The sequence below is a fragment of the Mya arenaria genome, chromosome 8 (genome assembly GCF_026914265.1).
Source record: "Mya arenaria isolate MELC-2E11 chromosome 8, ASM2691426v1".
NCBI classification, from domain to species: domain Eukaryota; kingdom Metazoa; phylum Mollusca; class Bivalvia; order Myida; family Myidae; genus Mya; species Mya arenaria.
This window is the reverse complement of record NC_069129.1, coordinates 33868826-33882718: the sequence shown is the minus strand read 5'-3', so window position 1 is coordinate 33882718 and position 13893 is coordinate 33868826. Positions and strand designations below refer to the sequence as shown.

Here is a 13893-nt window from a genome sequence, read left to right as displayed (position 1 = left end):
ATATATATATATATACCTTATACAGTTAAATTCACACATTACATTTCACATCATGGGTTAAAAACTGAAATTTTTCTGGCTCCAGTTTCTCGGAATATCTTAATCGTAACAAGCTTAAGTATGTTGTATCATTCCTTAAACTTTCAGGTTTACAATATGAAAATTGTTTATTAGGGTTATCATTAAAATAAATTAAAGTCTGAGGGCTCGGATTCTAAATGAGAAAAATTTCACAAAAATAAGTTCCAAAACAAAAATAGTGTACTGAGCTTGATCATGTAAGAAGGGACTTAAATCGTTTGTGAAATTCAGGGGCCTGACTTTATCTTGTGGACAATCGATTTCACCTGGCGTGATTGCGTGTAAAAGAGCATGAAATGTCCGACATGGCCATAAAACCTGATCCAGAAGGGGCAATAACAGCTTCATCTGGCTTGTAATTGGAGGAATTAAAGGCAATTATCAGTGCCAATTTGAAGTCTTTTATCTGCCAGAAGCATCTACCTGTTGACAGAACTCAAGTTATTGTTCCTGGAGTTTTTCTAAACAATGGAGTGAGTAAGACTGATATCCTGACAATCAGGTCAATATGCTGTTCCTCATTATTCTTGATATCCTAGATGTATTGTTTTTTTTTATCATAGAAATTTCAGGGAAGGTAGGGAGAATTTGAGTAAAAGGGAGTGATGTATTTCAAACCTCTGATCTACATGTCATATCCAGTCAGGTATGCCTTGGTCACAAATCCCTGAAGGATGTCCGTACAATTTATAAAATCATATGATTCCATCAATTTTAAAATCTGTATGATCTCTGTCCATGCATAGATTTTGGTAACATGCATACCCGCCCCATACCATATATTTTGGATGATCACTCATTTTTATTATCAATTTTAGGTGATATTACTTTCATGATTTTCCGAAAGAAGTTTACTCAATATTCTTCACCTCAATGTCAGAGCAGAAATTAGAAATCTAAAATGACATTGCTTTGAAATTCTAATGTTGTTTTATTGTTATTTTCAAGCAATTGAAATACAGAAATAGAGCACTATGTCTTTCCATTTTTTCACAGAAAAGCATAGAAAAGAAGAAATTCTGCAGATATATGGTATATAAATTACGAAATAAATGTAGATAAATAAACCCTGTGTTCTTTGGAAATGTCTGATATATGCACTCTCCCCATAAAATTCCGGGGTTTATCGACTCGTTTAAGCTGTCCATAAATTAATCCTAATTCTCTGCTCCTCCTTTCTGTCTTTGATCATTGGTTTGATAAGTTTTATCTTGACAACTTTGTGCCCTGAAATACCTGCATTTTTACATGCAGTGGCTTCTAAATGACTTCAGAGGAAAACGTACCCATTGTAAAGGATATTTGCAAACTGCAGTATATTTATCGACTCGTTTAAGCTGTCCATAAATTAATCCTAATTCTCTGCTCCTCCTTTCTGTCTTTGATCATTGGTTTGATAAGTTTTATCTTGACAACTTTGTGCCCTGAAATACCTGCATTTTTACATGCAGTGGCTTCTAAATGACTTCAGAGGAAAACGTACCCATTGTAAAGGATATTTGCAAACTGCAGTATATTTAATGTAGAACTGTACTGTGAGTATTGAAAAGAAAACGTAGAAAAAAATACTCATTGTGCTGAGATGGTGTTGATTGATGTTTAATTGCCGACATTGATGGGTGAACTGGTATGTGTTGTAAGGGCTGAAAGATGAAGCTGTAGTAGGTCTGTAAGGTACATCTAATGCAAGAGGACTTACTTATTATGAGTTTAGAAGAAGATAGACCATAACATGGACAAGTGGAAGATATAAAAAGTGGCCTCATATATTGTTTAAATGTGACTGGTCTATGCAGTAATTACCTGTTGGTGGCATGGCATTGTGATGCTGTTCAACAGGTTCTGTTGTGTTGTCTGTCAGATGGACAATGTAGGGCGTAGTTTTTTACATGTGTTTCATGCCCCAGGAATGTAGGGTTGAGGTTTTTTCACCTGATACAGATTGATAACAGCAGTGACACAGAATTAGACTGAAGAGAGCTAATGTTTTTTTCTCAATTTTACAGGCAAAAGAAATGCCTGATACATTTGAATTCTTCTGTTTTTTGTCTTTCGGTAGATTAAGCTAATTAATTTACCATTTTTCGAGTAATGTTTTTCTAGTTAGCCTTTGCTCCTATTTGTGTTATGTTGTGTATGATAATTACCGTACGGTTCATTAACAGAGTACTCATTATCCTGATGAGTACTGCTGAAATGCTGTACAAATGAAAAGGTTTATTTTTGCTCTGATAATGGGGACACTTTTCAGCATGTATAATTAATTACTCTAGTGGTAAATTTCTTCAAATTCTATATAATTATATATAATAAAAATATATTTTTAATGCAATTTTAAATAGAAGTTCTTCCGTTATAAAAACGTTGATTTTTGGAAGGGAACGGAAATAACGAAGGGCTTTTAATTGGAGCATGCCTTAAACTCATGCTTTAGTCACCACAATCATGTTTCATTTCATTGATTAAGAGGGAAGTCATGTTTGTATTTCCCTAAATCCCCTATTTTGATGTATTGACCTTTCTAATGCATTGCTCTGCCTTATTAGATCTTGTGACCAGAGTGTGAAATTAATCCAGAAATCTTGAAACATGGGCACATGTTGAGAAGAAAATTGCAGGCTGGCCCTCTGCTGAGCCTGGTTTGGAGGTGCTAGATTTACCATGACTGACCATTGTTAATGGAATGCCATTATGTTTGTTGGAGTTTTATTGTTCCCAGTTTGAGAAGCAATATTTTACACTTTGGTCAGTTTAAGTGCGACCTTAAAGCCCATTTCATCCTAATTAATTATGGATTAAATTTGCCTCACTCGTTTTGCCCAAGTTTAAACTGAACTGTGACGTTTCTTTTTGTTGTTAGAAGATGGCTTACTGACTGACATTTTTATGATAAAACAAAAGCTATATTCGGCAAGGTTTTGCTGTTTCGGACGAGAACATTAAATGCAAGTCAGAATTTCAAACACAAAATATGTAAATCAGACATTGTGCAAGTTAGGGAAAAGTGTCAGTCCTTCCCACTAACAGCAATTGAAATTTTGTGAGATAAAAGGAAAATTGTCTGACAATAGCTCTGAAATTAATTGATTTAAGACAAATCATGCAGTCCTGAGATCCTGTAACAATGCATGTGCAGAAGCTTACAAAATTATCACAGGACAGTTTCAGGATCAAGATTTCAAATATGTAGAATCTACATAGATATTTAATATTGAAGTGTTGCATCTGGAGATAAAAAAAAGTATGATGATAATTGAAATGCTTCTTTCGAAAAACAAAGGAAAAATACATTTTTACTCAGATCCGTCAGGTCCGTCATATTGACAGCTATCATTGTGTGTGTAAACGAATCACATTTCAATGGTTTATAAAAAACATATCTGTAGACACATTTATCAAATAGCTTTCTTTCTCTTACAGACTACACTCTCTCTGAAGTAACCCTGCGAGTTTTAGACAAGAATGATGAGAAGCCCGTGTTCAAGAACGTTCCAAGCCCGTTTCTCGCTACCGTGTCCGATAGCCCGGGTATTGGCTACAATGTGTACACCCTCTACGCCAGGGACCCGGACAGCAGCTCGAGGCTACAGTATAACCTCGAGTCAGGTAACTAAATAACACAACTTGCAGTCTGTACGAAAGTTCGTCGGACCTCGGCAATCGCATGTATATTGTAGGCCCGCGTGTCCGGCAAGAATTTTAGGGAAAAATCTGTTGTTTATTAATATGTGTCAAAAGTGTTTCTTGTTAATTTAATTAACTTACCTATGTTTACAACATAAATTCAGGGCTTTCAATTGACCCGGGTTTTGACGCACAGAAATTGTAAATGAAATCGAAATTGACGCATCATTAATTTGTGCAATGCGTCAGTTTTAACCTGGAATAATTTCAGTGCAAGAGTCGGTATCATTTGAAAGGAGCAACAAGGCATCAATTAAAGTCAAAAGCAATTAGCTGCCGAAGTGACAAGTGATTATCAATCTGGAATCTAACCGTAACCGACTGAAACTAATGACATAATTATAAACTCCGCCCATTATGCAAATTAACGGATATCTTCGGCTTTTTCGCTAAGTACGATGGTTTGAAAAACAACAATGCTAAAATATATTTTGTTTTTGTTTTTTGATATCTTGTCTTACATGAAATTAATGAAATTTGTATTCGTTCTTAATGTGTAACAGAAAAGAATAAACATTTTTCGTAGCACATGGTCTAAAAAGCGCGGGAAACAGGTGCACACTTATTTCCTGTCAATTTTAATGAAAGTGAAAGAAGAACTGCGTAAATCGTTGTCAGTGTAAAGTTCTATAACAAAAGAGTTTTATTGTTATGCGATTAATGAAAAATAAAAAACAATGTTGCAATATTGACAATAGGAACATTGAATGTTTTTGTTTACTTCAAGAAAAAATATGAAAAACTTGAAAGTGAAACCGAAAGTACAAATAAGTTGTTGCAACTAAACAATCGAAGGTGCATATAGGAGTCTGACAAGGATGCATAGGGTTACATAACGAGTAATACATGCATAATTCCTGTTTCACCGAACATGCATTTAATAAATAATATGTTCATAGGAGTCAGAACATATTTTTTCAAGTTTTGACTCTTGGAATTTGTTTACCACCCAAGAGACTGACTGAGAAGGAAATAGGACAACAAGGTATTCTATAAGATTATATTTCTTATTCCTTGATTTTTTTTGAGAATTGAAAGTGGAACAATACCGCTGATCTTTATAGAAAATAGAAATTGTATTTTTAATTTATGTTTCGGAAGCTATTAAACCAAGTATAGATAATCATTACCTTGCAATGCCATCTTATGACAGATAATAACTATCATTTATGAAGAACGACCAAGAATTTAGAAATAAAACGGACAATGACTCTTAAAGATCTGATTTTGACTCTTGAAAATCAGACCTCATTCATCAGAAGTTTGATTATGATAAATCTAATGGTATGGTAAGCATAGCATCATCACTCTGGTTTTATATTACGAGAATGACTAAAATGTACATAAAATTTTCGGACCTGCTAAAACTGGTCCGGTCCTGCAATGCAGACAGTATTGCAGGACCTCGTGTCCTGCAATGTGATAATGACTTTCGTACAGACTGACAACAGGGACTTTTCACCTTCTTTAATTGAGGCCAGATCCTTATTGATAAAAGCCTATTTTTTCCCAATTTATCAACACTTGTTTCTGAAAAGTTATTAACAAAAAACACATAGTTTCTTGTTTTTTATCATGGAATTGTTGTTTGTGCTGGTGTTGTTATAGTTGTGTTTGTTTTTTATTGTTTGTCAATTTAACATTCATTTTCATAAACAAGCTTGAAGTGTTTTTGTATAAGGAACACTGTTAAATTTCCCCAATTTGAAGCTTAGTAAAATTTCCTAAAATGAAACTGGGATGCATGTAATACTGTACTAGCTACCTTGATTATTATAAGAACCTGTTACAGTCTTGCGGGGAAACCAAACTTTTTTTTTTTAAGAATGTTGAATATGTGAAAGATCTGAACAGAAACAGTATCAAACAAGTTTTGTGGCTTGTGCATGGTTCTTGTGGGGACTGGAAGGCATCATAATAATATTATTGAATAGCTTAAATCTTGTGAATCTGACTCATTTTCTGATTAGAAGTTTGGGCCTAAAAATATAATTATTTGTTTAAGGTAACATCCCCAAATTACTAGATAGGGTAGGGATTTTGTTTTTTATTATTTTATGTCAAGATCATTTTCTTGCAAATGCACTTAGTCTATTTCTTGCAAATGTCACTCATATATTGCTGTTGTTATTGGAGCTTTGTTTTGTTTAAAATAAATGACAGTTAATGTTTTTAAAAAATGGATATACGATGGGAAGACTTTTTTTTTGAAAAAAAATAGGGTGGGAAGCCTTTAATTAGGTAGGGTCACTGTAGCCCGAAACAAATAAAAACTGTTTTTAGGCCTTGACATTCTATTGTAGGGTGAACGTTTGTTAATTCATTATAATGCTTATCAATCATCATGTTTTGCACCGCAGTATGTTTTGTTGACATATATGATTAAAAACTTAGATTTACCTTGCTTGTAATATTAGTAAAACACAGCACACACACTTCTTTGTAAATGAACATTTCTTTTTATGTTAACTTAATATATTTACCTTGCCACTAAGTATCTTTTAATTGTTAACAACTTCTTTTGAAAAATGATATTTTATTTATATCTTTGTATATATGCAATTATGTTTTACAGTAAAAAGTCTCAAAATTCATCTTAGAAGGAAAATGCCTGCTTCTAAAAGCATGGAATAGAAATTCTAAGAATAGACTACATTAGGCCGGCAACACATAATTATTCAGAAGTGTGAGATCATTACAGAGGGCGTTTTTGACACTCATATTACGACAAAATTGACAGAAAATAATTCTAAGCTTTTTATGCCCCCACAAAGTGGCGGCATATAGGGTTGCCCTTGTCCGTACGTACGTCTGTCCGTACGTACGTACGTACGTCCCGAAGATTGTTTCCGATCTAATTCTTGAAAACCGTTTGTCCAATCCTCACCAAACTTTAAACACATGTTTGTGACCATAATATCTTGATCAAGTTCGATAGTCATGGAAATCGCTTTAGTCATTTAGGAGTTACGGCCCTTTTTTGCCAAAAATACTTCAAAAATATATGTTTCCAATCTAATTCTTGAAAAGTATGTGTCCAATCCTCACCAAACTTTACATACATGATTGTGACCATAATATCTTGATCAAGTTCGATAGCCATGGAAATCGCTTTTGTCATTTAGGAGTTACGGCCCTTTATTTGCAAAAAAAGACTTGAAAAATACGTCCCGAAGATTGTTTCCGATCTAATTCTTGAAAACTGTTTGTCCAATCCTCACCAAACTTTTAACACATGTTTGTGACCATAATATCTTGATCAAGTTCGATAGCCATGGAAATCGCTTTAATCATTTAGGAGTTAGGGCCCTCAGATTATCCTGAATAATCATTATGGCTTATTTTCTGTGACAAAAAATCGAAGTGGGGGCATCCGTGTCCTATGGACACATTTCTAGTTGGAAAATTTATCTTTATGTTGAAAATGTGGCAATGGAAAACTTGAGATTTTCACAAAGGGGTCATTGTCAATACAAGCTATTGCACTGCATGACGCCATCCTCAATATTTCATCTTTTTGTTCGCATCAGGTGGTGAGGGGAAGTTTGAAATCTTCACAGAGGAGGACTTTGGCTCTGGGGAGATGGTCGGTAAGATCATGACAACTGTGAATGGACCAGGACAATTTCCTCAGGGCGCTGAGTACACACTGGTTGTCTCTGCCCAGGATATGGCTGCTGGGCTCTCCCCTGCCCAAAAATCAGAGTTTGCCATCGTCAAGGTGCTCGTCGGGCTTCGGCCCCCACAGCTGTTTGAGAACCCATTCTACGCCAAAGTGGATGAGACCAGTGGCACTGGTACCAGGTGGGTGGGGACTCTGCTAAATGACTCTTTAGTAGTTTGCTTCTGAATATAATAACTTGATACCTTTATTCTGATGAATCTATAACACAGTGAAGTTATTCTGATTATGGTAATGTTGATGAATTGAGTGTATCATATTTTTTCAACATCTGAAACTATTACAGATCATTTTCGCTTTCATTTACTTGTACTGGAGAGTTAAAGGAGTTTTATTGACCGTAATAAATAAACTCTTACATCTTAGACCTTTGTTTTGTTTAATTCAAAAGTGTGTACCCCTACAGGATCCTGGGTGTTGATGACCGTATCCTGAAGATACGGGCAAAGCTGTTCCAGGACACAGTATCCAATGTGACCGAGTTCAACTTGACAGACCAGAATGGGAAGCTGTCCTCACTCTTCAGCATCAACAGGCAGGGTGAGTAGCTAGGGAAGTCAGGGATAAGGGGTGGGGAGAGTAGCTAGGGAAGTCAGGGATAAGAGGTGGGGAGAGTAGCTAGGGAAGTCAGGGATAAGAGGTGGGGAGAGTAGCTAGGGAAGTCAGGGATAAGGGGTGGGGAGAGTAGCTAGGGAAGTCAGGGATAAGGGGTGGGGAGAGTAGCTAGGGAAGTCAGGGATAAGGGGTGGGGAGAGAAGCTAGGGAAGTCAGGGATAAGGGGTGGGTAGAGTAGCTAGGGAAGTCAGGGATAAGAGGTGGGGAGAGTAGCTAGGGAAGTCAGGGATAAGGGGTGGGGAGAGTAGCTAGGGAAGTCAGGGATAAAGGGTGGGGAGAGAAGCTAGGGAAGTCAAGGATAAGAGGTGGGTGAGTAGCTAGGGAAGTCAGGGATAAGGGGTGGGGAGAGTAGCTAGGGAAGTCAGGGATAAAGGGTGGGCTGAGTAGCTAGGGAAGTCAGGAATAAGGGGTGGGGTAAGTAGCTAGGGAAGTCAGGAATAAGGGGTGGGGAGAGAAGCTAGGGAAGTCCGGGATAAGGGGTGGGGAGAGTAGCTAGGGAAGTCCGGGATAAGGGGTGGGGAGAGTAGGTAGGAAAGTCCGGAATAAGGGTTGGGGTAAGTAGCTAGGGAAGTCAGGGTTAAGAGGTGAGGTGAGTAGCTAGGGAAGTCAGGAATAAGGGATGGGGTGAGTAGCTAGGGAAGTCAGAAATAAGGGGTCGGGTGAGTAGCTAGGGAAGTCAGGGATAAGGGTTGGGGTGAGTAGCTAGGAAAGTCGGGGATAAAGGGTGGAATGAGTAGCTAGGGAAGTCATGGGTAAGGGAAGGGGTGAATAGCTAGTGAATCCAGGGATAAGGGAGTGGGATGAGTAGCTAGGAAAGTCAGGGATAAGAGGTGGGGAGAGTAGCTAGGGAAGTCAGGGATAAGGGGTGGGGAGAGAAGCTAGGGAAGTCAAGGATAAGAGGTGGGTGAGTAGCTAGGGAAGTCAGGGATAAGGGGTGGGGAGAGTAGCTAGGGAAGTCCGGGATAAGGGGTGGGGAGAGTAGGTAGGAAAGTCCCGAATAAGGGGTGGGGTAAGTAGCTAGGGAAGTCAGGGTTAAGAGGTGGGGTGAGTAGCTAGGGAAGTCAGGAATAAGGGATGGGGTGAGTAGCTAGGGAAGTCAGAAATAAGGGGTTGGGTGAGTAGCTAGGGAAGTCAGGGATAAGGGTTGGGGTGAGTAGCTAGGAAAGTCATGGATAAAGGGTGGAATGAGTAGCTAGGGAAGTCATGGGTAAGGGAAGGGGTGAATAGCTAGTGAATCCAGGGATAAGGGAGTGGGATGAGTAGCTAGGAAAGTCAGGGATAAGAGGTGGGGAGAGTAGCTAGGGAAGTCAGGGATAAGGGGTGGGGAGAGAAGCTAGGGAAGTCAAGGATAAGAGGTGGGTGAGTAGCTAGGGAAGTCAGGGATAAGGGGTGGGGAGAGTAGCTAGGGAAGTCAGGGATAAGGGGTTGGGAGAGTAGCTAGGGAAGTCAGGAATAAGGGGTGGGTGAGTAGCTAGGGAAGTCAGGAATAAGGGGTGGGGTAAGTAGATAGGGAAGTCAGAAATAAGGGTTGGGGTGAGTAGCTAGTGAATCCAGGGATAAGGAAGTGGGGTGAGTAGCTAGGGAAATCAGGTTAAAGGGGTGGGTTGAGTAGCTAGGAATTCTTCTCAAATTTGAAGTTCAGATGCTTACTAAAACATTACACTTATTATCTTTACAAGAAATTTTCATACATTTCTCTTAAAATCAAATCTGCTGTTTCTTAGACTCAATTCATGTTTGTGTTTGTCCAGGCAATGTTGAGACGCTCCAGAACCTGGATTACGAGGAGCCTCCGAACCAGTATGTGCTCAATGTGACTGTCACGGAGAAGGAGACACGCCTCTCTACCACTGGACAGGTGACACTTACACCCATGGTCATAATAGTGTGAACAAACCGATGAGGAGATTATCATTATAGTATTTTTTATAAATACCCATTTTGTTCTTTAATCAAACTAGCTTTTTCATATCTCATAACTGAAATCTATAACCATTTGAAAAATAAACATGTATGCCACTTCTTGTGTGGACATCATTTGATGATTTTATTTCAAACTGATATGGCTGGAAAGTGAACTGCTGTTAAAAGCTATGCTACTGTTACTCTACCTTACTGTTTGACTATTTCAGCTGATCATCAATGTCCAGGACATCAATGACAACAGCCCCAAGTTCCAGCTGTCCACCTACACTGCTACAGTGCCTGAGGACATTCCTGTGGGCTCCCCTCTTAGCATGCGAGAACAGGGTTAGTTAGGTCAATCACATGTTTTCTTGTATTATACTTAATGGGCTTACAACAAGAGCATCGTTTCATGACCAGACATGCACATATCAATAGGAAAGTGATATCAGACGCTTTGGCATAATGTTGGCAAATAGTTACAGATCTAATTATGCAGCAATGTGTGCTCAAAACAACTGATACATATCCTTTTACATAGTTTATCAGTTGGGTGATAATTTTGGCTGAGTAATATGCAGAATGTTATTGTAAGAGAATGTCAACATTGGGGTGATTGCTTAGAAATTTGTTAAAGTTAACAATGTTGTTAACTTTTAGCATAGTTATTGCTCTGGAAGTTTAATGGGTACACTTGTGATCTGATGTATTTCCAACATGATAACAGACAACTGTTTCAGCTGAACATGTTTCATTTCAATATATAAGCATATCATCCAGTAGTTCACGTTTAGAAGTTAGCAACGATGTTGTTAATCAGGTTGTTAACTTTAACTAAGTCCTGAACAATCAGCCCAATGTAGAAATGAATTATTATTTCGCAATAGTTATTCTCTATATACAATCATGTCGCTTACACAACTGTTTACAATGTCTCCACCAGTGATAGCAACAGACCGTGACTCAGGCCTCAATGGTGAGCTGGAGTACTTCGTGAGCGACCCTCATTTCTCCATCAAGACGGTGTACCAGGATAACCAGTATGTGGGCCGAATCAGCATTGCCAAGTAAGTTATATTGAACAATATTAGTTTTTATTACTGACTAAGCAGTCTCTGGTCTGTCACTGATATAGCTTATTATCATCACGATTATAATCTAATTTACTGAAACATAAATAGTAAAAAAAAATTATTGAAAATTTTGTTATGGACTTTGCACCCTATACACACATTTGTGTCTTACTGAAAATTAGGATTTAGTGAAGTTAAGTTTGGTTAAGTCACAAGGTATGTCTACAGTCATTTCAATTATGGCCATTGCAGGAAGCTTGACTATGATAATGAGACGGCTCACCAGTACAGTTTCACGGTGACAGCCCGGGATCAGGGCGAGATCCCACAGTCGGGCATGGCCACAGTGATTGTGTACGTGTCAAACGTGAATGATGAGGCCCCCGTGTTTGGCACGGGCTCAGAGTACCAGTACGCCAGCATCAGCGAGGAGCAGACCATTGGCAGTGTCGTCACTATTGTACAGGCCACTGACCCAGATGGAGACAACGTAAAATACTACTTCAAACGTAAGTAACACCAGTCTTGTAGTTGTCAGGTGTTCTTCCATTAAAGCTGTTTTTACCTGCTGTTCATTACTGAATTAGTTTTGTTTCAGTCTTTATAATTATATGATTGTGCAGCTTTATATTTTTCTATCAATCTTATCTACCCCCTGATATCTTACATTAATGACTTAATTATGAAGCATATCTTAAATAATGTATTTATGATCATTAATGAACAATATTTCAGCCAAGGACCGTGAGAGTTATCCATTTGAGATAGACCCTGACTCTGGTCTGATCAAGCTTATAGGGCCTTTGCCTGACTCCATCCCCTACTACACCCTCAACATCACCGCGTACGATGACGGTGCGTGCTGCGGCCGCGTGAACAGCCTCTCCAGTGACAGTTATGTTGTTGTGGAGGTCAAGGACACCAACAACAACCAGCCTCAATTCCCCAGCTGTAACTATGAGCCAGAGGTCCAGGAGAACCAGGATGTGGGAACCTTCGTTGTACAGGTGCGAGGGGGTTTGGACACTTCTGTATCAGTTTATTTTTTGATAATTAAATGGAGAAGTTTAAAAGTTTCTTAAAGAAATTTTGTTTCTAGGTAAATCTGTATTTTTCCCAGAATAGCTTTTTTCTCTAATCTCGTTTTTCATGTCTCTGATAATATTTTACATTTAATTAACTATTCCAACCTTGCAGGTGAAAGCTGTGGACAATGACAGAGGTGCCAATGGTAACATCACATACTCCATCATACGTACCCCACTCCAGTCTGAGCAGTTTGCCGTTGATCCTGTGAACGGTCGAGTGGTCACGGCCATCCGGTTTGACCGGGAAGTTCTGAATGGGGATAGGAGAATTCCCGTCACAGTGAAAGCTGCTGACCAGGGCACTCCACAGAGTCTTGAGAAACACTGCACATTCTGGGTCGTCATTGGTGACGTCAATGACAATCAGCCTCAGTTTGATTCCCCATCTTATTCTACATCAATGAGTGAGTCCTCGGCTACTGTAGGTCGCCGTGTTTTTGCAGTGAGGGCATCAGACGCAGACCACGGGCTCAATGCAGAGGTGGTGTACTCTCTGGTTCATAATCCAGGAGAGTTCTTTAGAATTGAATCTGACACAGGCATCATTTATCTGGACAAAAGCGTTTATGGGGTAAGGATTCAAACTTTTTATAGATTTAAACTGCAATTTAAATCAAATAGCAATTTACAGTTGTAGCTCATTTTAGAATTCATGTAGACAAACTTTCATGTGGACAAACTTTTAAATATTTTTCAATTATGAATATTTAGCTGAAGGCATTCTGTTGTATGGTCAATATAGCATGTAAATATTGTTGTGGTTTTAGATTGACAAGGTGTTGATCAGGGTGAAGGCTGAAGACCGTGGGTCGCCTCCATTGAGCTCTTTTGTATCGGTTGATATTGGCATCACCGACCGTAACAACAACCCACCAACCTGGGAGAGCAACACATATGAGCGGGAATATGTTGTCAAGGAAACCGCTCAGATTGCCTACGTGATCGCCTCCATGGGGGCTCAGTCAAACACTCCGGCACCGTTCGATGGTCTTTCATTTGCATTGATTGATTCTCAGGAGAACACAGTACAACAGCTGGGTCCGTTTAGGATTCAACAGGATGGAAACACTGTCACCTTGGTGTTGAAGGGACAGCTTGACTATAATGTGAAGAACAGATATGAACTTCGTCTCCGAGTTACTGTAAGTATTTGATATTCATATCTTCACACTTTCTATCCACTATTTTGAAGGAATAGTTGTCAATGAAAGTTTAATCGTTCTGAAGTGTAATATTTTAAAATGATGTCATTCATTTGAATTGCAATATGAAACATTTGGACACAACATTTAATCAAATGTTATATACTATGAATTTAATCTATTTATGTTGTCAGGTTCATATTTAAGTGTTGCTCTTGAATTAATTCATTTTAATAGCGAGTTATTAAATATTTCCAGAACCAAGGTCAGACCCCGCTGTCTTCAGAGATTCGGCCGATTGTCGTGGTGAAGGACATGAATAACGAGCCCCCACAGTTCCGAGGGCTGGACATCAACTTCAGCAACTCGTACACGGGTATAGTGCCAGAAAATGAACCACCAGGACAGACAGTGATACAAATCAAGGCTGAGGACCCTGACCATGATCCACCAAACAACGTGGTCGGTGATATAGTGTATTAGTGTATATACCATGTATATCTTAAAGTGGTTTTGTTGTGAAGTGGTATTTGTAGAAATTATCTTGCTATTTACCTTATGGAAGATTTTCATACTCTTTTTTGCTTATTTATCAAACTGTTGAAGTATTGCGTTTGAGTTGT

At 38.6% G+C, this 13893-nt stretch overlaps 1 protein-coding gene across 2 annotated transcripts in view; it reads left to right on the top strand.

Annotated features, from left to right (window-relative positions):
- LOC128242889 (neural-cadherin-like) overlaps positions 1 to 13893 on the top strand; it is a 58415-nt gene that overhangs the window by 21840 nt on the left and 22682 nt on the right. For both annotated transcript variants that reach the window (XM_052960291.1, XM_052960289.1), the window contains exons 3-13: positions 3502 to 3687; positions 7296 to 7569; positions 7854 to 7987; positions 9814 to 9920; positions 10195 to 10312; positions 10911 to 11034; positions 11293 to 11549; positions 11776 to 12047; positions 12238 to 12699; positions 12896 to 13270; positions 13529 to 13732. In XM_052960291.1, coding sequence (XP_052816251.1) covers positions 3502 to 3687; positions 7296 to 7569; positions 7854 to 7987; positions 9814 to 9920; positions 10195 to 10312; positions 10911 to 11034; positions 11293 to 11549; positions 11776 to 12047; positions 12238 to 12699; positions 12896 to 13270; positions 13529 to 13732 — 2513 coding nt within the window. The remainder of the gene's footprint in view (positions 1 to 3501; positions 3688 to 7295; positions 7570 to 7853; positions 7988 to 9813; positions 9921 to 10194; positions 10313 to 10910; positions 11035 to 11292; positions 11550 to 11775; positions 12048 to 12237; positions 12700 to 12895; positions 13271 to 13528; positions 13733 to 13893) is intronic.